Raw genomic sequence first — 24,994 nt, forward strand, 5'->3', positions numbered from 1 at the left:
CAGAGAGAGAGAGAAAGAGAAAGAGAGAGAGAAAGAGAGAGAGAAAGAGAGAGAGAGAGGGAGAGAGAAAGAGAGCGAGAGAGGGAGAGAGAGAGAGAGAGAGCGAGAGAGGGAGAGAGAGAGAGAGCGAGAGAGAGAGAGAGAGAGAGAGAGAGAGAGAGAGAGAGAGAGAGAGAGAGAGAGAGAGAGGGAAGTATGAGACAGAATAATCTGTGAATGGACAATGTTGCAACTGTGATGGGGATCATACTCTGGACTTCCTTGAGTGCCCTGTTAGGGTGAAGGAGTTTGAGGTGTGAAGGATCAGGGCTGTACAGCGGATCTCCTATGTGGAGGCGGTGAAGAGAGTCGAAGAGGAAAGAGGCAGCAGTGTTGAAGATATGGAGGTGGACACATTGCAACCAGTTGATAGTGTTTTAAGTCAATCGGGTGATCTGGATACACTCAATGTGAAGAAGGTGTATTTTTGGGCATTTACAGTGCTTTCGGAAAGTATTCAGACCCCTTGACTTTTTTCACAATCTGTTACGTTACAGCCTTATTCGAAAATGGATTAAATCAATAAAAATCCTCAGTAATCTACACACAATACCCCATAATGACAAAGCGGAAACAGGTTTTTAGACATTTTTTAAATTCTTTAAAATAAATACAATATTTACATAAGTATTCAAACCCTTTGCTATGAGACTCAAAATTGAGCTCAGGTGCATCCTGTTTCCATTGATCATCCTTGAGATGTTTCTACAACTTGATTGGAGTCCACCTGCGGTAAATTCAATTGATTGGACATGATTTGGGAAGGCACACACACCTGTCTATATAAGGTCCCACAGTTGACAGTGCATATCAGAGCAAAAACCAAGCTATGAGGTCAAAGGAATTGTCCGTAGAGCTCCGAGACAGGATTGTGTCGAGGCACAGATCTGGGGAAGGGTACCAAAACATTTCTGCTGCATTGAAGGTCCCCAAGAACACAGTGATCTCCATCATTCTTAAATGGAAGAAGTTTGGAACCATCAAGACTCTTCCTAGCAATCGGGGGAGAAGGGCCTTGGTCAGGGAGGTGACCAAGAACCCGATGGTCACTCTGACAGAGCTCTAGAGATCCACTGTGGGGATGGGAGAACCTTCCAGAAGGACAACCATCTCTGCAGCACTCCATCAATCAGGCCTTTATGGTAGAGTGGCCAGACGGAAGCCATTCCTCAGGAAAAGGCACATGACAGCCCAATTGGAGTTTGCCAAAAGGCACCTAAAGACTCTCAGACAATGAGAAACAACATTCTCTGGTCTGATAAAACCAAGATTGAACTCTTTGGCCTGAATGCCAAGCGTCAAGTCTGGAGGAAACCTTGCACCATCCCTACGGTGAAGCATGGCGGTGGCAGCATCATGCTGTGGGGGTGTTTTTCAGTGGCAGGGACTGGGAGACTAGTCAGGATCGAGGGAAAGATGAACGGGCAAAGTACAGAGAGATCATTGATGAAAACCTGCTCCAGAGCGCTCAGGACCTCAGACTGGGACGAAGGTTCACCTTCCAACAGGACAACAACTCTAAGCATACAGCCAAGACAACGCAGGAGTGGCTTCGGGACAAGTCTCTGAATGTCCTTGAGTGGCCCAGCCAGAGCCCGGACTTGAACCCGATCGAACATCTTTGGAGAGAGATGTTCACCATACAACCTGACAGAGCTTGAGAGGATCTGCAGAGAAGAACGGGAGAAACTCCCCAAATACAGGTGTGCCAAGCTTGTAACGTCATACCCAAGAAAACTTGAGGCTGTAATTGCTGGCAAAGGTGCTTCAACAAAGTACTGAGTAAAGGGTCTGAATACTTAAGTAAATGTGATCCGTTTTTTAAATTTTTATAGATTAGCAAACATTTCTTAAAACCTGTTTTTGCTTTGACATTATGGGGTATTGTGTGTAGATTGACGAGTAAAAAAAAACATTTAATACATTTAGAATAAAGCTGTAACCTAACAAAACGTGGGAAAAAGTCAAAGGGGTCTGAATACTTTCTGAAGGCACTGTATAGCCACAGTGATTAACTGTACAGCACAATTGTCTAAGAAGTCTAAGAAGCAGAATATAATTATATCTGCAGCTGAGAAGTTTATGGGGCTCCAAGACATCCCGGCAGAAGCACAGCAAGGACTATTGTCGCTAGGAAATGTCCCGTCCTCACAGGAGGCTTCTACGCCTGTGTTGAGACCTGATTAGAATTAGTTTTTTTTAAAGAAAAGCAAGTTGATTTTGTTTAGGCAATATATTTTTTGATAGTTTGTATGATATTTTATTTATTTTAACCCAAATATTTTCCTTTTTGGGATCGTTATTATCCACCCGCCACAGTAGGTGGCGAAATGCACATCCAATTGTTGCGAACGACAAGTAGAATAAGAACTTCACCAGCCTTAAAAAGGACAGAAATATCGGCGTCGCAAAAAATAAAAACTGATCCCCTGTCACAATCGTTCGTAGAAACGGACCAAAGCGCAGCGTATGTTGAGTTCCACATAATTTAATAAAGAAGTGAAACTATAGCAAAGACAAAACAATAAACTAACAAACAACGAACCGTGACTACAACACTACCTCAAAACATAAACAATATCCCATAACCCACAGGTGGAAAAAATGCTACTTAAATATGATCCCCAATTAGAGACAACGATAGCCAGCTGCCTCTAATTGGGAATCATACCAAAAACCCCAACATAGAAAAAACAACCTAGAACCCCACATAGAAAATATAAACTAGACTAACCCCCCCAGTCACGCCCTGACCTACTCCAACATAGAAAATAAAGGCTCTCTATGGTCAGGACGTGACATCCCCCTTAAAACCGGTTTCTTTCAATTGTTCAGCAACTCCGTTTGGAAGCCTATAATCAATCAATCAATCAATCCACTGTTTGGAGAGACGCACCGGAACGGGAATGCTTTGCGCTTATTCCAGATGCCTAACAGAGATCTAAAAAAAAAAACACTTTACAGATTAAATTCTCTCGAACCTTGCGATTCTAGGTCACAAACAGATGCCGCGTTCAAAACAACTGGGAACTCGAAAAATACGACGTCAGGTCAGATATTTGACACCTCTTTTCTCCCATCAGCCCCCCGGTACTTAAAGATACAGCATTTGACAGTGCATTCAATGAAAAATAATAAACATAAGATCATAGACCAGACATACCCTTCTTGGTCAGTTGGAAAAAATACATAATCTTACCTCTCTATCTACTGGGCTGTTCCCAACTAACTTGATAGTTCACTGGCCTAAATGTGTAACATTTGTTACAACATGACAAACCTTTTGTCACTGTTGTTATGGTAACAGACCTATAGCCCTCCCCATAGAAATATAATGACTGAATTAACATGAGGGTGCAGTAAAATAGCCCTGGTCTAGGCACTTCCTCGTTCTAGTAACAATATATCTATGACCCTCGCTATCCGCTTTCCTTCTATTGGCCCTCTCCCTAGTCTTGACCATGATGTCATTCATGTCAATGTAAACTAACTCATATGTAGAGGCCATATCTAGCACAGTACATGTGGCCCTGCATTAATAAGGACTGGTACAGGACGCCTTCCTGCCTGGGTAACTGCATTAGATGTCATCAGACCTGGGTTCAGATACTATTTCAAATCATTTAGCCGAGCTTGATTAAACTTGCTTGTGAGCTTGGCCCAAGCTTTCCAAAATGCAAACCTCGGCCGTCTGACACTCAAGGCAGGCTAATGTATTTGAAAGATATGAAACAGTACATAAACCCAAGTCTGGATGACATGCTTGAGTCATTTCGGTCACTGGATCCTAAGTCACTGATTGTGACCACATCGGGAAGAAGTGGTTATTATCATGCAAAGAGACAGATGGGATAGCATAAATTCCTGTCAATGTTATAGAATGGCAGCTAATGGACAATGCAGTTGGTCAGTATAATTGAATTGTGGATGAATCTAATTAAGACATGTCTGTGTAGTTACAATAGTACAATACCATTTGAACTACTAATACTCTAAATGCTCAATGTACGACCTATTTTCATACCACTGTAAATGCTCAATGTACGACCTATTTTCATACTACTGTAAATGCTCAATGTACGACCTATTTTCACACTACTGTAAATGCTCAATGTACGACCTATTTTTATACTACTGTAAATGTTCAATGTACGACCTATTTTCATACTACTGTAAATGCTCAATGTACGACCTATTTCCATACTACTGTAAATGCTCAATGTACGACCTATTTTCATACTACTGTAAATGCTCAATGTACGACCTATTTTCACACTACTGTAAATGCTCAATGTACGACCTATTTTTATACTACTGTAAATGTTCAATGTACGACCTATTTTCACACTACTGTAAATGCTCAATGTACGACCTATTTTCATACTACTGTAAATGCTCAATGTACGACCTATTTCCATACTACTGTAAATGCTCAATGTACGACCTATTTTCATACTACTGTAAATGCTCAATGTACGACCTATTTTCATACTACTGTAAATGCTCAATGTACGACCTATTTTCATACTACTGTAAATGCTCAATGTACGACCTATTTTCATACTACTGTAAATGCTCAATGTACGACCTATTTTCATACTACTGTAAATGTTCAATGTACGACCTATTTCCATACTACTGTAAATGCTCAATGTACGACCTATTTTCATACTACTGTAAATGCTCAATGTACGACCTATTTCCATACTACTGTAAATGCTCAATGTACGACCTATTTTCATACTACTGTAAATGCTCAATGTACGACCTATTTTCATACTACTGTAAATGCTCAATGTACGACCTATTTTCATACTACTGTAAATGCTCAATGTACGACCTATTTTCATACTACTGTAAATGCTCAATGTACGACCTATTTTCATACTACTGTAAATGCTCAATGTACGACCTATTTTCATACTACTGTAAATGCTCAATGTACGACCTATTTCCATACTACTGTAAATGCTCAATGTACGACCTATTTTCATACTACTGTAAATGCTCAATGTACGACCTATTTTCATACTACTGTAAATGCTCAATGTACGACCTATTTTCATACTACTGTAAATGCTCAATGTACGACCTATTTCCATACTACTGTAAATGCTCAATGTACGACCTATTTTCATACTACTGTAAATGTTCAATGTACGACCTATTTTCATACTACTGTAAATGCTCAATGTACGACCTATTTTCATACTACTGTAAATGTTCAATGTACGACCTATTTTCATACTACTGTAAATGCTCAATGTACGACCTATTTTCATACTACTGTAAATGCTCAATGTACGACCTATTTTCATAGTCTAGAAAAGAAATGCCTTTGGGTGTAACACAACGTTGAATCACTGAATCAAATACTATAAAACCAGTATCAATGTAATTGTTTTGGAAATCACCGGGATACTCAGGTAGATACCGCGAATAGATAAACAAATACCATATATCATTATAACAGACAAGGTCATCTTCAGGTAGATACCTTGAATATTATAGGTAAATAGATACGGACATAAACTGTATAATCTTGATATGTGTTTTATCATCTTCTTACGGTTTGGCATTGATCTCCCTCCTCCTCCTCAGTCAACCAGTTCAGAATGAAATAGACCAACCGTGGCCACCCCTCTCAGAGCACACAGTAGTGTTTTCTTTATGGCTTAGACATGGGCAAACAACGGACTGTCACTTTGTTTACAGAGAGTCTCATGTTTGTCTCTGTATTTGCCTAACGTGTGAGCAGGATCAGGGTGCGTACAAAAGGAACCACTGGTGAAAGTTAGGTTAAGTTACAGTTTCTCTCTCTCACGCCTGTTTGTTGAATCAGGAGGTGAGTGTTTTAAACTCCTGTCTCAGTAATCTTTATCTTCGTCAGTCTGTCAGACGTCTTCTGACTTCCGTAGATGAATCTCTCTGTAGTACTTTATACTACACTACTATTACAATACTACACTACTACTATTACACTACTACACTACTACTATTACACTACTACTACACAACTATTACAATACGTCTACACTACTACACTACTACTAAAATAATACTACACTACTACTAAACTACTACTACACAATACTATTACTATTACAATACTATTGCCTTACTACAATACTATTCCAATACTACTACACCACTTTTGCCTTACTACACTACTACTATTACACAACTACACTACTACTATTACACTACTACTAAACTACTTCTACACTACTATTACAATACGTTTACACTACTACTACAATACCACTAAACAACTACAACACTACTACCACACTACTATCACAATACTATTACCTTGCTACATTACTATTACAATACTACTACACTATGTTCACCTTACTACAGCACATACTGTTACTACACTACTACACTACTATTACCTTACTACACTACTACACTACTATTACCTTACTACACTACCACACTACTATTACCTTACTACACTACTACACTACTATTACCTTACTACACTACCACACTACTATTACCTTACTACACTACCACACTACTATTACCTTACTACACTACCACACTACTATTACCTTACTACACTACTACACTACGTTTACCGTACTACACTACTACACTAATATTACCTTACTACACTACTACACTACTATTACACTACTATTACACCACTATTACCTTATTACACTACTACTACACTACTACACTAATATTACACTACTATTACACTACTACACTACTATTACACTACTACACTAATATTACACTACTACACTACTATTACACTACTATTACAGTATTACACTACTACACTAATATTACACTACTACTACACTACTACACTAACATTACACCAGTACTACACTACTATTACACTACTATTACAGTATTACACTACTACACTAATATTACACTACTATTACAGAACTACTACACTACCACACTAATATTACACTACTATTACAGTATTACACTACTACACTACTATTACAGAACTACTACACTACTACACTAATATTACACTACTATTACAGAACTACTACACTACTACACTAATATTACACTACTATTACAGTATTACACTACTACACTACTATTACACAACTACTACACTAATATTACACTACTATTACAGAACTATTACAGAACTATTACACTACCACACTACTACACTACTATTACACAACTACTACACTACTACACTACTATTACAGAACACTGGTAGATGTACTGTGAGGCTCAGTTCCTAAAGGTTCTAGAGATCGGTGACCTTTCATGTCATTCATTCATTCAGTAAAATGCCCTTCTTATAACAATACTACCTTAGTAGATCCACACTCAGCCAATGACCCACCTGTACAGGGAAGACATAGTCGGCCACGTCCCAGATCCTCTCCTCTCCGGTCTCATTGGTGTAACTCACCCCCTTCATCTTAGTCAAGACAGAACCCACGGCCGTGTCTGACGACTGGTAGCCTTTCTCATAGATGAACACCCACCTGGACAGGACAGAGGATACCACCAGTCAATCAAACATTTTCAGAAAGCCCCAACAGTCGTTGTTTACAGTAAGACCCTAAAAAGCAGAAGAACAGTGGTAAGGAAAAAATCCCTGGAAGGCAGAAACTTTGAGAGGAACCAGACTCATGCTAGTCGTTTCAGCGTTTGGACACCTGCTTGTTGAACATCTCATTCAAAAATCATGGACATTAATATGGAGTTGGTCCCCCCTTTGCTGCAATAACAGCCTCCACTCTTCTGGGAAGGCTTTCCACTAGATGTTGGAACATTGCTCCTGGGACTTGCTTCCATTCAGCCACAAGAGTATTAGTGAGGGGGGCACTGATGTTGGGCGATTAGGCCTGGCACGCAGTCGGCGTTCCAATTCATCCCAAAGTTGTTCGATGGGGTTGAGGTCAGGGCTCTGTGAAGACCAGTCAAGTTCTTACACACCAATCTCGATAAACCATTTCTGTAAGGACCTCGCTTTGTGCACGGGGCATTGTCATGCTGAAACAGGAAAGGGCCTTCCCCAAACTGTTTCCACAAAGCTGGAAGCACAGAATCATCTAGAATGTCGTTGTATCCTGTAGCGTTAAGATTTCCCTTCACTGGAACTAAGGGGATTAGCCCGAATCATGAAAAACAGCCCCAGACCATTATTCCTCCTCCACCAAACTTTACAGTTGGCACAATGCATTCGGGCAGGTAGCATTCTCCTGGCATCCACCAAACCCAGATTAGTCCGTCGGAATGCCAGATGGTGAAGCGTGATTCATCACTCCAGAGAACGCATTTCCACTGCTCCAGAGTCCAATGGCGTCGAGCTTAACCCTACTCCAGCCGACGCTTGGCATTGAGCATGGTGATCTTAGGCTTGTGTGCATCTGCTTGGTCATGGAAACCCATTTCATGAAACTCCCAATTCTTGTGCTGAAAGCTTCCAGAGGCAGTTTGGAACTCGGTAGTGAGTGTTGCAACTGATGACAGGCGATTCGAACCAGGGTCTGGAATCGAAACAGGGTCTGTAGTGATGCCTCTAGCACTGAGATGCACTGCCTTAGACCGCTGCACCATTTGGGAGCCCAGAATTATTAAATTAGATGATTTAAATTGCAGACAAATCCTAATTGAACTACATGTTGATCTTGAAAACCAATATGAGAATAATACTGGTAGGGAAGTTATGGCACTTCTGTTTCCTCAGTATCATGAAGTGAATTCATATCATTACAGGTCTAATACCACAGCTCACTGTCCTAGTACTGATTATTAAAACACTGAACTTCAATTAGGTGGTCATTGGGTCACTAAAACCTGACAAAACAAATGTACTCCATATTGTTCAATGCCATATCCACATGTCAATTTCACAAACTGATCCTCAATGCCAATACAAGAATGATAAAATCGAAATAATGATTGTCAAATCTTTCATACCATATCAGAGAAATGATTATGAAGGTTGGTGAAATAACAACATAAATATTCACAATCCATTGTTTAAATGTAATTACTATTCCTGCTTTACGTCACCTACTGTAGGTGAGGTCACAGCCGGTAAGCTACTACATAACCCCAATATTTAAATTGAAACACAAAGTACAAACAAAACAGGGCAAATGATAACATTTCAATTGTCTATGCTAGTCAAAGTGCATTAGAAAATGCTTATAACAAAGACATCGTTACAGACTTGAAATACGTCTGTGTTGATAACACAGTTTCCAACAGATCAAGTAACTGTGGACTCGGGAGGGCTACAAAACTGTGCCTCTATTACCTTATTACACTACTACTACACTACTATTACACCACTATTACCTTATTACACTACTACTACACTACTATTACACCACTATTACCTTATTACACTACTACTACACTACTATTACACCACTATTACCTTATTACACTACTACTACACTACTATTACACCACTATTACCTTATTACACTACTACTACACTACTATTACACCACTATTACCTTATTACACTACTACCACACTACTATTACACCACTATTACCTTATTACACTACTACTACAGTACTATTACACTACTACTACACTACTATTACACCACTATTACCTTATTACAGTACTACTACAGTACTATTACACTACTACCACACTACTATTACACCACTATTACCTTATTACACTACTACTACACTGGACTCGGGAGGGCTACTAAAACTTGGAATATCAACATCGGCATGAGCAGACAACCCTCAGATGCTAGGCAAAACACATTCCTCCTTAATAAAAGGTTCATTTACAGAAGAACAAATCTTAACATTTGAATTCTTCATATACACAATTGTCACTTCAATGTTATTAACGTTAAAGTTAAACATAGTAAACAAGAGTAGATGTTGTTGTAAACAAACAACAGGGAAGTACAACAGTCATTTTCTCTAAATGAAGAGATGGTTGTGACATTGTGTGGCAGATTGTTAAATTAGATTGCACTTCTTCAGAAAGAGGAAATAGACAATGCAATATCTTCAAAGTGTGACTAATCTGAATGTGAAAATTACAAAGCAATATTGCTAGTAATCAGTTGAGATAAACATAACCTAGATCCAGATGAACTGAACATGTCTCCTAAGTGTTAACTTAAAGAAGGGGGGGGGGGGGGACTTCACAATCATACACCATCTAAAAACACAAGGTCCCTATTCTCATCTTATTCACATTGAGGCATTGGGATTCAATATGGCACCACTACAGATAATCCCTGAAATAAAGCACCTTTTCCTGGTCTACAGAGTGGCTATTAGTAGCAGCTGTGGCTCCTCCTGTACCATTTCTTCAGTAGATATTCAGACTGGCCATTTAGTGGACTCACTATAGCCATGCAGAGAACAAGTGAGGACAAAGTGGTCAAATATGAGGACTAGTTTTTACCACTCAACTCTGTTAGATAAAAACGATAAACAAAATAACTCAAATATATTATCTCTAACAGCCCCCACTCTTCTGGGAAGGCTTTCCACTAGATGTTGGAACATTGGCCCGGGGACTTGCTTCCATTCAGCCACAAGAGTACAACAGTCATTATCTCTATATGAAGAGATGGTTGTGACATTGTGTGGCAGATTGTCGATTTAGATTGCACTGGATTCTTTGTATATTTCTTCAGAAAGAGGAAATAGACAATGCATAATCTTCAAAGTGTGACTAATCTGAATGTGAACATTAAGCCTGAGAATTGCAAAGCAATATACAGTTGAAGTCGGAAGTTTACACACACTTAGGTTGGAGTCATTAAAACTTGTTTTTCAACCACTCCACAAATTTCTTGTTAAGAAACCATAGTTTTGGCAAGTCGGTTAGGACATCTACTTTGTGCATGACACAAGTAATTTGTCCAACAATTGTTTACAGACAGATTATTTCACTTATAATTCATTGTATCACAATTCCAGTGGGTCAGAAGTTTACATACATTAAGTTGACTGTGCCTTTAAACAGCTTGGAAAATTCCAGAAAATGATGTCATGGCTTTAGAAGCTTCTGATAGGCTAATTGACATAATTTGAGTCAATTGAAGGTGTACCTGTGGATGTATTTCAAGACCTACCTTCAAACTCAGTGCCTCTTTGATTGACATCATGTGTGTATGTCCTCATCGATTCTGCTGACCAATTCTTCCAAAGCTTTCACATTGTTCTGAATCCCTGGCTGAGCAGAAAGTGTAGTTGTCCTGTATACCGTCCAGCAGCTTAGTCATGCACCAGAATCCTCAATGTTCCTCTGGGTGTCAGATCATCAAAAAATCTCCACATCGTCCTCAGCAATTTCGGAGAGGAAGACCACAATGAATGGAGTGACCAAGTTGTTGATTCTCTGGACATAGCCACTGGCTGGATGGCGGATAGCCCAGATGAAGAGGACCTGCTCAAGCACCTCTTGCACCGCAGGCTGCTGGAAAAGTGGAATTAGCCGGGTTTGTACTCTGAATATAGATGTGGATCTGTCTATATGTGTCTTAGTAAGTCTCGTCTGTCCTGGAGTGGTAAGGAAGCCGAAGTACTCATCTCTCTTCCTCTTCAGCACCAGGTCTCTGCGCTCCATGTTGGCTGGGAGGTAACCAGAGAGGAGCCTCCATGTGATGGGCCTCACTTCTCGTGGAATGCCTGACCAGTTGTGCTTCCGGAGCTCCTCGGTGTTAGGACAGGACAGAAGGTATTTGAATTTGTTCAATCGGCTCTTGTCTCGCACTGTCATGATTGGGGCCCCTGAGGAATTTCGGTCAGAGATTCTGGCGACCAATAGAATGATAGGACGAACTGGGAGAGACTGTTGCTTCTGCAGGGTGGAGCGCCCTGTATTGGTGTTAAGCAGGGCCTCACTGCTGGACTTCACCACCACTCTGCCATTGATCTGTCCACAGTCTGTGTCCTCCTGCTGAAGACAGACCTCTGCTGTTGGGGGAGCCGGCTGGTCTGCAGGCCCTGGCCCCGTGTCTGGCTCCCTGGTGGTGTCACTTTGTCGTTGTGGAGGAAGAGGAGGCACCTGGTGTGAGGAGTGCCGCCTTTTTAGATTTGAGATTGTATAACAGCACTTACAGTTGACCAGGGCAGCTCTAGCAAACTGTTAGGGACTGTTAGGGGTACTGGAGGACTGGAGTTGAACTGTTGGGGGTACTGGAGGACTGGAGTTGGGCTGTTGGGGGTATGCCAGCTGCCCATCAAAGAGCTTCTGCTATCCCGGCATCTGGCTCCAGGTGTCATCTGTCGGAGACCAGGCCATCCCTCCAATACTGTTTTAATACACCTTCATAATTGCATTCTGTCTATGTTCTTCATTCAGTTAAATGTATTCACTCGTTCTGACCCTAACAGTCCAATATGCATCAAAACAGCTAGACCCTAACAGAACTGTATATTATACATAAAGACAGCTAGACCCTAACAGAACTGTCTATTATACATAAAGACAGCTAGACCCTAACAGAACTGTATATTATACATAAAGACAGCTAGACCCTAACAGAACTGTATATTATACATAAAGACAGCTAGACCCTAACAGAACTGTCTATTATACATAAAGACAGCTAGACCCTAACAGAACTGTCTATTACACATAAAGACAGCTAGACCCTAACAGAACTGTATATTATACATAAAGACAGCTAGACCCTAACAGAACTGTATATTATACATAAAGACAGCTAGACCCTAACAGAACTGTCTATTACACATAAAGACAGCTAGACCCTAACAGAACTGTCTATTATACATAAAGACAGCTAGACCCTAACAGAACTGTCTATTACACATAAAGACAGCTAGACCCTAACAGAACTGTATATTATACATAAAGACAGCTAGACCCTAACAGAACTGTATATTATACATAAAGACAGCTAGACCCTAACAGAACTGTATATTATACATAAAGACAGCTAGACCCTAACAGAACTGTCTATTATACATAAAGACAGCTAGACCCTAACATAACTGTATATTATACATAAAGACAGCTAGACCCTAACAGAACTATCCATCATACATAAAGACAGCTAGACCCTAACAGAACTGTCCATCATACATAAAGACAGCTAGACCCTAACATAACTATCTATTATACATAAAGACAGCTAGACCCTAACAGAACTGTCTATTATACATAAAGACAGCTAGACCCTAACAGAACTGTATATTATACATAAAGACAGCTAGACCCTAACAGAACTGTATATTATACATAAAGACAGCTAGACCCTAACAGAACTGTCTATTATACATAAAGACAGCTAGACCCTAACATAACTGTATATTATACATAAAGACAGCTAGACCCTAACAGAACTATCCATCATACATAAAGACAGCTAGACCCTAACAGAACTGTCCATCATACATAAAGACAGCTAGACCCTAACATAACTATCTATTATACATAAAGACAGCTAGACCCTAACAGAACTGTCTATTATACATAAAGACAGCTAGACCCTAACATAACTATCTATTATACATAAAGACAGCTAGACCCTAACATAACTATCTATTATACATAAAGACAGCTAGACCCTAACAGAACTGTCTATTATACATAAAGACAGCTAGACCCTAACAGAACTGTCTATTATACATAAAGACAGCTAGACCCTAACAGAACTGTCTATTATACACAAAGACAGCTAGACCCTAACAGAACTGTCTATTATACATAAAGACAGCTAGACCCTAACAGAACTGTCTATTATACATAAAGACAGCTAGACCCTAACATAACTGTCCATCATACATAAAGACAGCTAGACCCTAACAGAACTGTCCATCATACATAAAGACAGCTAGACCCTAACAGAACTGTCCATCATACATAAAGACAGCTAGACCCTAACAGAACTGTCTATTATACATAAAGACAGCTAGACCCTAACAGAACTGTCCATCATACATAAAGATAGCTAGACCCTAACAGAACTGTCTATTATACATAAAGACAGCTAGACCCTAACAGAACTGTCCATCATACATAAAGACAGCTAGACCCTAACAGAACTGTCTATTATACATAAAGATAGCTAGACCCTAACAGAACTGTATATTATACATAAAGACAGCTAGACCCTAACAGAACTGTCTATTATACATAAAGACAGCTAGACCCTAACAGAACTGTCTATTATACATAAAGACAGCTAGACCCTAACATAACTGTATATTATACATAAAGACAGCTAGACCCTAACAGAACTGTATATTATACATAAAGACAGCTAGACCCTAACAGAACTGTCTATTATACATAAAGACAGCTAGACCCTAACAGAACTGTCTATTATACATAAAGACAGCTAGACCCTAACAGAACTGTCTATTATACACAAAGACAGCTAGACCCTAACAGAACTGTCTATTATACATAAAGATAGCTAGACCCTAACAGAACTGTCTATTATACATAAAGACAGCTAGACCCTAACATAACTATCTATTATACATAAAGACAGCTAGACCCTAACAGAACTGTCTATTATACATAAAGACAGCTAGACCCTAACATAACTATCTATTATACATAAAGACAGCTAGACCCTAACAGAACTGTCCATCATACATAAAGACAGCTAGACCCTAACAGAACTGTCTATTATACATAAAGACAGCTAGACCCTAACAGAACTGTCTATTATACATAAAGACAGCTAGACCCTAACAGAACTGTCTATTATACATAAAGACAGCTAGACCCTAACATAACTGTCCATCATACATAAAGACAGCTAGACCCTAACAGAACTGTCCATCATACATAAAGACAGCTAGGCCTTTGATATTGGATACTGGCAATGAAAGGTAAAGGAATGTCATCACAGACTATCCTAAGTCACAATTACCTGTTTTAACCTTTGAGAATGCTAGGACTTCAACTTATCTCTAACATCTTTAACAAACACAGGTGTTGCAAGTTCCATCAAACATTGTCGATATGTCAACCTTTCCATTTGAACAGTGATTACTGATGAGGTCTTCTGTCAACACCCACTGCTCAAGACATTTTCACATCTACCTCTGACCATCCTAGCTGTCTGTTTGTATAATGACGGAAGGGGTCAGATGACGCGGATGAATTGCAATTAATTGCAAAGTCCCTCTTTGCCATGCAAATGAACTGAATCCCCCAAAAACATTTCCACTGCATTTTAGCCCTGCCACAAAAGGACCAGATGACATCATGTCAGTGATTCTCTCGTTAACACATGTGTGAGTGTTGACGAGGACAAGGCTGGAGATCACTGTCATGCTGATTGAGTTCGAATAACAGACTGGAAGCTTCAAAAGGAGGGTGGTGCTTGGAATCATTGTTCTTCCTCTGTCAACCATGGTTACCTGCAAGGAAACACGTGCCGTCATCATTGCTTTGCACAAAAAGGGCTTCACAGACGAGGATATTTCTGCCAGTAAGATTGCACCTAAATCAACCATTTATCGGATCATAGGAAGTATATGATTCCCTTTGGGAATCTAGTGCAGAGCTAGAGTATATGATTCCCTTTGGGAATCTAGTGCAGAGCTAGAGTATATGATTCCCTTTGGGAATCTAGTGCAGAGCTAGAGTATATGATTCCCTTTGAGAATCTAGTGCAGAGCTAGAGTATATGATTCCCTTTGGGAATCTAGTGCAGAGCTAGAGTATATGATTCCCTTTGGGAATCTAGTGCAGAGCTAGAGTATATGATTCCCTTTGGGAATCTAGTGCAGAGCTAGAGTATATGATTCCCTTTGGGAATCTAGTGCAGAGCTAGAGTATATGATTCCCTTTGGGAATCTAGTGCAGAGCTAGAGTATATGATTCCCTTTGGGAATCTAGTGCAGAGCTAGAGTATATGATTCCCTTTGGGAATCTGGTGCAGAGCTAGAGTATATGAGTGAGCGGAGCGAGGAGTGCAGAGCTAGATTCCCAAAGGCAGGAGTGTAGGCCCACTACAACTTCACTCCAGTAGCTCTCCAGTAGGCTCACTTCGTGAGCTCAGGGCACTTTGTGAGCCCAGCATGTATTTGTAGTCTACTTGCGCACTGCTATAGCCCCTTGCTTTAGTTACTGTCATGGAGTTCACTAAATATTTTCATAAAGAAACTGATAAAACACACAGGTACTAAATCAAGGTGACTTACAAAGACGAGGACCAAGATCAAGAGAGGGAGTGTGGTGATGTAATGTCCACAACTAAAGAAGAGAGGGAGTGTGGTGATGTAATGTCCACAACTAAAGAATCATTTTGGAATCTGAAAAAAGCATGATGGTGTACTTACTATGTGCACATGCTAAAAGCTAGGAATGAGGTACGTAGATAACTAAGATAATTGTGTCATTGCAGCAAAGTTTTTATAAACAAAACATCTGATATCTTAAAACCTCTTAAATATAATGGCAAAATTTAGACATACCCAAAAGTAAATCCAAATCCCAAATCAAGCCTCTTGGACCTAGACTTGGAGCTCCGGTACTGCTTACCGTGCGGTAGCAGAGAGAACAGTCTATGACTGGGGTGGCTGGAGTCTTTGGCAATTTTTAGGGCCTTCCTCTGACACCGCCTGGTATAGAGGTCCTGGATGGCAGGTAGCTTGGCCCCGGTGATGTATTGGGCCGTACGAACTACCCTCTGTAGTGCCTTGCGGTCGAAGACCGAGCAGTTGCCATACAAGGCAGTGAAGCAACCCGTCAGGACGCTCTCGATGGTGCAGCTGTAAAAGGACCTGCCTAGAAGGCCAGCATCCCGGAGTCGCCTCTTCACTGTTGACGTTGAGACTGGTGTTTTGCGGGTACGATTTAATGAAGCTGCCAGTTGAGGACTTGTGAGGCGTCTGTTTCTCAAACTAGACACTCTAATGTACTTGTCCTCTTGCTCAGTTGTGCACTGGCGCCTCCCAATTGTCTTCCTATTCTGGTTAGAGCCAGTTTGCTCTGTTCTGTGAAGGGAGTAGTACACAGCGTTGTATAAGATCTTCAGTTTCTTGGCAATTTCTCGCATGGAATAGCCTTCATTTCTTATAACAAGAATATACTGATGAGTTTCAGAAGAAAGTTATTTGTTTCTGGCCATTTTGAGGCTGTAATCGAACCCACAAATGCTGATACTCCAGTTACTCAACTAGTCTAAAGAAGGCCAGTTTAATTGCTTCTTTAATCAGCACACAGTTTTCAGCTGTGCTAACATAATTGCAAACGGGTTTTCTAATGATCAAATAGCCTTTTAAAGTAATAAACTTGGATTAGCTAACACAATGTGCCATTGGAACACAGGAGTGATGGTTGCTGATAATTGGCCTCTGTACACCTATGTAGATATTCCATTTTTTTTTAAATCCGCCGTTTCCAGCTACAATAGTCATTTATAACATTAATAGTGTCTACACTGTATTTCTGATCAATTTGATGTTATTTTAATGGACAGAAAGTGTGCTTTTCTTTCAAAAACAAGGACATTTCTAAGTGACCCCAAACTTTGAACGGTAGTGTATGTTAAAGGATGAGGCTGTATATAACATTATATAACATCTCTGGTGTTATATAAAGGAGGTATAAAGCAATAAACTATTAGCATCAAGCATCAAGATGGAGGGAGGAAGGGAGAGAGGATGGAGGGGAGGGAGGAAGGGAGAGAGGATGGAGGGGAGGGAGGAAGGGAGAGAGGATGGAGGGGAGGGAGGAAGGGAGAGAGGATGGAGGGGAGGGGGGAAGGGAGAGAGGATGGAGGGGAGGGAGGAAGGAGAGAGGATAGAGGGGAGGGAGGAAGGGAGAGAGGATGGAGGGGAGGGAGGAAGGGAGAGAGGATGGAGGGGAGGGAGGAAGGGAGAGAGGATGGAGGGGAGGGAGGAAGGGAGAGAGGATGGAGGGGAGGGAGGAAGGGAGAGAGGATGGAGGGGAGGGAGGAAGGGAGAGAGGATGGAGGGGAGGGAGGAAGGGAGAGAGGATGGAGGGGAGGGAGGAAGGGAGAGAGGATGGAGGGGAGGTGGGAAGGGAGAGAGGATGGAGGGGAGGGAGGAAGGGAGAGAGGATGGAGGGGAGGGAGGAAGGGAGAGAGGATGGAGGGGAGGGAGGAAGGGAGAGAGGATGGAGGGGAGGTGGGAAACGGTTTCACGCTGACAGAATAACTGTTGTGTTCAGGGGTCACTCACTAATATCAACAGACACTGGAGATAACCACCTAACTTTCAGGGACAAACCCATTAAACTTTTACTTTATAGTCAAAGAAAACTTTTCAGCATTTTTTTGGTGGTGAAAACGTTCAACCTTGAATGTGGTTTGGAATTTCGCCCCTGATAAAAGAGGATTTAGGACCAATGATAAAGAGAAAGATGAACCCTGATTAGCATCATAACAACAATGTCCTGTCACCTTATAAAAGGTAAAGCTTGTTGTTCTAGAAACCGTTGTGTGGACTCTCTCTGAGAAACCTGTCCTGAAAATGTCCCAAGAAATGTACATCTCTGAGGTCACTTTGATGTGACACTGTAGGAAGAACAAACATCTGAGGGGCTATAATTCTGGTATGACTTAATCTGCAGAGCTGAGTGCATGTCCTGTACGTTTCTCTGATGTGTATTGTCACTTGACTTTCCGGCCTTCTCCAAAGAAGGAAAATCACGCAGCTTTGTGTGTACCCAAGTTTGATTGTTATCTGTGTGAGCCAAAGCCTGTTCACATCCTGTAGGTCCTAAAGTCTGGCTACCTGAAGATGTATACAGACAGAATACACATGCAGGCATGCACACACAGAAAGTGTTAACAAGTGTTAAGTAATTTGTTTTGTTGAGACATAACACAGTCTGTCTCCATTAAGATAGAACGTACAACAATAAATATACAAAGTACAAAATGAAAAAGCACTGTTCTTTTCCAAAGAATGAATTCGTCCTCCATGAATCATCATACTATTTGCAAACCTACATGTGGTAGCAAGTTTGCAAGCTAAGAGGTTTGGTCCAATGTGACTATCTATCTGAGCAAGTTGCCCAAAATGCAGTTATGTTGTCTTGACACGAATCTCTATGAGCTGGAAAGGGCATTACCACAGATAGAACAATGAGACAGATATTTCACCGGATGTATAAATGTGAAACATCTGCTTAATTAATGTCTCCATTCACTACCAAATATGGTAGTGAGAGGAAGCCCAGTGGCAGGCAGTGGGAGATGGATTTTGGCCAACATACTCATCAAAGAAACATATGATCTCAAAGCTGTTGTTACATCATCTATTTCTCCAGATAAATATACTTAACAACTAAAAATATAAACGCAACATGCAACAATTTCAAAGATTTTACTTAGTTACAGTTCAATATAAGGAAATCAGTCAATTGAAATAAATAAATGAGGCCCTAATCTATGGATTTTACATGAATGGACAGGAGTGCAGCCAATCAGAATGAGTTTTTCCGAACAAAAGGGCTTTATTACAGACAGAAATCCCCCCCCCCCCCCGCAGGTGAAGAAGCCAGATATGGAGGTCTTGGGTTGGCGTGGTTACACATGGTCTGTGGTTGTGAGGCCGGTTGGACGTAATGCCAAATTCTCCAAAATAGACGTTGGAGGCAGCTTATGGTAGAGAAAAATATTAAATTATCTGGCAACAGCTCTGGTGGACATTCCTGCAGTCAGCATGCCAATTGAACGCTCCCTCAAAACTTGAGACATCTGTGGCATTGTGTTTTGTGACAAAACTGCACATTTTAAAGTGGCCGTTTATTGTCCCCAGCACAAGGTGCACCTGTGTAACGATTATGCTGTTTAATCAGCTTCTCGATATGCCACACCTGTTAGGTCGATGGATTATCTTGGCAAAGGAGAAACACTCACTAATAGGAATGTAAACAAATTTGTGCAAACATTTTTGAATGAAACATGAAACAGTTGACATGTTGCGTTTACATTTTTTTCAGTGTAAGATAGTAAGATAAGATAGTTCCTGTTTACATCCATTCATCCTGTACGCAAAAAAATATATTGTTTCTGTTTGCGTTTAGAGTAAGTCATTAGACTCATCACACATAATTATCAAACCTGAATTCGTCCTGATGTCATTCATCCACAAGAGAGTTCCATACCATACATACATCCCTCCTGTATGCAATTTTTTTTGTTGCCAAATTGCAATATAAAGTCATCACCCTTAAATATCACACCTTGATTTTGTTAGAGGTCTCTTGATTAATTAACAGTAGTGTTGTACTTCGTGAAGATTGCCATTTACCCCAAGTCATGTAACAAGCCATGAAAACAAGCCAGAAAAGCTGGGTCATGGATTTTGCAGTTGAGGAATTTCTTAGCCATAGACATGCTGAAACATGATGTCAACAGACAAGCTCTAACACTACCTCTACATGCAGTCCACTCTAAGTTTGTAGAATTCTTTAAAGGGGAGGAGGGCTTACCCGATGATGTAAGCCAGGACCCCCAGCTGGATCAATCGGCACACGACCCCCACCCTTCTGCTCCGTACCAGCACCTGACGGGGGGTCTCGTACTCGAAGAAGAAGTCAGAGAGGGTGTTTGTGATGAAACTCTTCATCTTGCTGCTCCGCTGGTGAGAGGAAGGTCTCTCAACCCCGCTGGTATACATACTCTCTCTCTCTCTCTCTACCTCCCTTCTTCAGCCTCCCTTAACCAACAGCTGACACGTTTCAGTAGCAGTGTTGGACTTTCTCCCTCCCTCTCTCCCTCTCTTTGTCTCTGACTGTCTCTCTCTCTCTCTCTCTCTCTTTCTCTCTCCTCACAGGCGGTCCCTGGCACCCTTCCCTCTCTCACACTTCCTCATTCACTAACCTAGCATATCTCTTTCTCTTTCTCTCTTCTTCCCTCTCCCTCCCTCTCTCTCTCTCTCTTCTTCCCTCACTCCAAAACAAACAAATACTATTGAATCTTGCCGTAAACCAAGGTGTCATTGGTCCCCAGTCCTTTAAAGCAAATAATGACTACAGTGAGCCACTGATCAGATCATTCACCATCTGTCACAGACATCCTTCTCACACCATCCCCCTGTGACACTGTCTTCCTGGTGTACAGAGATAGCAGGGACACGCTTGACCTAAACTTAGGCTAAAACAACAGCTCCCCAAATGTATATTGGATGGTTTTGTTGTTGTTGTTCAACACACAATTAAATTGTCAATGACATTCCACTAATGTGAATGAATTAAATGAACTTGGACTATGTTTCCTGCGTCTTTAGCTATTCATTACAGATGTTATATACAGTAATGCCATTTATTTTTTGGTAAAAGGGGGGGGGTAGCCAACACAAAGTATGAGCAAGAGACAGAAACTAATACATTAATAAAAGATGAAACAATAATACAATTACATTAATAATAGGCTGATCAAAGGAAACCTTCCGTTCTGAATGTAATTAAACCACATCTGTTAGATCAACACAGAACCGTTGAACGAACGCAATTCATTTACTTGTGCTGTGTGTTGCTTAGGAACGAGTTCAACACAACACCGCACAACAAATGTTGCCATGTTGATTTAAAATAGAATCTATAAACTCATATCTCTGGCCAGCAATGGAAAGTACAATTTAAATGTGTTATTTATCCCAACTTTTCGAATAGCAAATGCTAGCTAGCATTTAAAACTTCAAAATTACCACACAATTAGCCCTATTTATACGGGGTAAGTTACAGCTGTATCGCCTACATAAACAGTAGCATTTTTAACTACTGTTCTATGCTCTGATGCTCTGAAGGTTTTCAAAGGTTACTTCTAGTCCAGGGCTCTGTCAAATGCATATTAAATACTTCAGGTGTACTGATTGACTTACTGTAGTTTGCAGTGTCCAAGATAAATCAAGCGTGTCTCAAATACTTAGCCCGAGGCCTATTTATTTGTTGTATTTTTTTTATTTAACTTTTATTTAGCTTGTCAGTTAAGGCAAGTCAGTAACGAACAAATTCTTACTTACTGTAGTTTGCAGTGTTCAAGCTAAATCAAGCGTGTCTCAAAAACGTGGCTCTAGGCCTATTTAAAGTAGGTCTGTTTACTCCCAGAGAATTTATTCACCCCAGTGTGTGTGCGTATTTGCGTGACAGAACTCGAAACAGTTCAATAGGGATTTGTGTCGTTCCAATAACGATACTGTAGATACTGATGTTCTGAGTCTTATCCTGGACAACCATGTCTGTGTACTGACAACTGAACTGTAAGCTACTGGAGAAAATAGTTAAATATATCAATGTGTTATAGTTTATTATAAACTGGGTGGTTCAAGCCCTCAATATTGATTGGCTGACGGCTGTCGTATATCAGACCGTATACCACGGGTATGACAAAACATAACTTTTTACTGCTCTAATTACGTTGGTAACCAGTTTATAATAGCAATAATATACCACGGCTAAGGGTTGTGTCCAGGCACTCCGCGATGCGTCGTGCCTAAGAACAGCCCTTAGCCGTGGTATATTGGTCATATACCACACACCCCCGAGGTGCCTTATTGCTTCAATATATCACAGGATATGACTGGGATAGACTAGTTGAAGTAGGCTAAGCTGGAATCATTCAAAGAACATTTGTAAACCGTGTACAGTGTCTGCTTTTAATCAGGAAAAACATGTATTGTAATTGGATAAACTATGTCTGGATCACTGGATCACTGCCTCACAAGTTTGTTAAAAGGGCAGACCAGTCAAAAACGTGATTTCTGTTATTTTAAAATGATATTTCCACACCATGAGGTCAAAATAACACTCTGAAATTGTTTTTTGAAAAAAATGCCAGAGCTTTTGACCCAGCACATGACATCACAATCTGATGTGATTATTCTGACCAATGACCAGTCATCTTTTATTTAAGCAGTAAGGTCTGAGGGGGTGTTGTATATGGCCAATATACCACGTCTAAGGGCTGTTCTTACGCACGATGCAACACGGAGTGTCTGGATACAGCTCTTAGCCGTGGTATATTGGCCATATACCACAAACCCCTGAGGTGCCTCATTGCTATTATAAACTGTTTACCAATGTAATTAGAGCAGTAAAAATAAATGTTTTGTCATACCCGTGGTATACGGTCTGATATACCACGGCTGTCAGCCAATCAACATTCAGGGCTCGAACCACCCAGTTTATAATTTCATTTATACAACGGGTGGGTCTAATCCTGGATGCGGATAGGTTAAACCGCATTCCAGCAGGTGTCAATTACACAACTTCCCATCGGCTAAATATATGACGTTGAAATGCCTGTTTACTCTGTTCCATCTGACTGTCTCATCAGCCCGGCCAGGAAATGTATCATTTGAAGGCTCCCGAGTGACGCAGGTGTCTAAGGCATCACTACAGACCCTAGTTCGATCCCAGGATGTATCACAACCGGCCGTGATCGGGAGTCCATTAGGGTGGCGCACAATTGGCCCTGCGTCTTCTGGGTGAGAGGAGGGTTTGGCTGGGGTAGGTGGTCATTGTAAATAAGAATTTATTCTTGACTGACTTGCCTAGTTAAATAAAGGTTCATGGAAATATAGCCGACTAGATATACACCATAAAAAGTATCAAAACATTATCTCCCATTTCTTTTACACTAGCATTTGGTTTTCAACAGCTGAGATTTGTATTAAACTTATTGTCTGTTTCTCCGACATTTGCAACATTGTTTCAATACTGAAATTCGATCTCCAGCTGTCCCATAGTAATGAAAGTGTCACGAGTCGGGACGAGACAGACAAGCTGGCAGCTTTTCTCAGCCTGTGTAAATCATAAATCGGCATCATTTTAATGCATATATACAAAGAAATGTCAATAGAAAACCACAAAATGCAGCTAGTTTGCTGTCATTCCAGCTTCAGTTTAAAGTGATTGTGTTAGCTGTGTAGTTGGCTATCTCTTCTGAACAGTGGCCTGGCGAGAGAGAAAATGTTCTATGCCAGGCGAAATTTCACATCATTAGCTCGTTTTTTTTGATGCACCTCCCCCAAAAAAACACTAGAAAACAGCCTAAACCAACAGAAATGCAGCTACTTTGCTGTTATTCTGGCTGCACTGTTTGACGTGACTATATTAGCCAAAGTTGGCTAGCTACCAAGCACAGGATAAGAACGTTGACAGCCATCATGGCAATGGAACATTTAGAACGAACATCCATAGATTTAGAACAAAAACACTTAGACTGGGTCGCGTCTCTTGCAACCGTACCGATAGAATGAACGACCAGCCTGCTTGGATAGCAGCAACCCTCGTTTTCAGGACTATATCTCGTGGAAGGATGTGTTGGGTGGTTCTTTGCATGGGGTGATGTAAGTTACCTTTAACAATCAGTGTTCCAGATAGATGACACAGTAACCTTGGTGTAAAACTCTTTAGTAATAAAATGCAATTGCAGACAGAGATTCACATACAGAGTACCTCAGCAGTCTATAGTAAATATCTGTGTGGCGAAACAAGAGACCACACTCTTTAAAATCCACCTTTCCAGAAACAAGTCTCTCACCGTTGCTGCTTGCTATAGACCACCCTCTGCCCCCAGGTATACCCTGGACACCATATGTGAATTGATTGCCCCCCATCTATCTTCAGAGCTCGTGCTGCTAGGTGACCTAAACTGGGACATGCTTAACACCCCGGCCATTCTACAATCTAAGCTTGATGCCCTCTGTCACGACTTCCACCGAAGTCGGTTCCTCTCCTTGTTCGGGCAGTGTTCGGCGGTCGGTGTCACCGGTCTTCTAGCCATTGTCGATCCACTTTTCCTTTTCCATTTGTTTTGTCTTGTTTTCCTACACACCTGGTTTCCATTTCCCTCATGATTTGTTGTGTATTTAACCCTCTGTTCCCCCCATGTCTTTGTGTGGGATTGTTTGTTGTAAGTGCTTGTGCACTTGCTTACTGGTGCGCGTCGGGTTTTTGTACACATATTCTGTTGTATTTTTATGCTGTTGGTTTTTGGATTAAACTGCTCCGGCTACTATCTAGTTCGCCTACCCTGCGTCTGACTTCC

At 40.8% G+C, this 24,994-nt stretch overlaps 1 protein-coding gene and 1 pseudogene across 2 annotated transcripts in view; both read right to left on the minus strand.

Moving 5' to 3' along the window:
• The window catches only part of LOC120056832 (P2X purinoceptor 1-like), a 48,324-nt gene extending 27,565 nt beyond the window's left edge, over nt 1–20,759 (minus strand). The window contains exons 1-2 of one of the 2 annotated variants that reach the window (XM_039005063.1): nt 20,434–20,759; nt 7,379–7,523 (exon numbers count right to left, since the gene is read on the minus strand). In XM_039005063.1, the coding sequence (XP_038860991.1) occupies nt 7,379–7,523; nt 20,434–20,621 (333 nt within the window). In that variant the 5' untranslated portion in view covers nt 20,622–20,759. The remainder of the gene's footprint in view (nt 1–7,378; nt 7,524–20,433) is intronic. The other variant, XM_039005062.1, reaches the window with a different exon arrangement.
• Nucleotides 11,133–18,576, minus strand: LOC120056397 (annotated as a pseudogene).
• Nucleotides 20,760–24,994: the final 4,235 nt, after the last annotated feature.

The sequence above is a fragment of the Salvelinus namaycush genome, chromosome 12 (genome assembly GCF_016432855.1).
Source record: "Salvelinus namaycush isolate Seneca chromosome 12, SaNama_1.0, whole genome shotgun sequence".
NCBI classification, from domain to species: domain Eukaryota; kingdom Metazoa; phylum Chordata; class Actinopteri; order Salmoniformes; family Salmonidae; genus Salvelinus; species Salvelinus namaycush.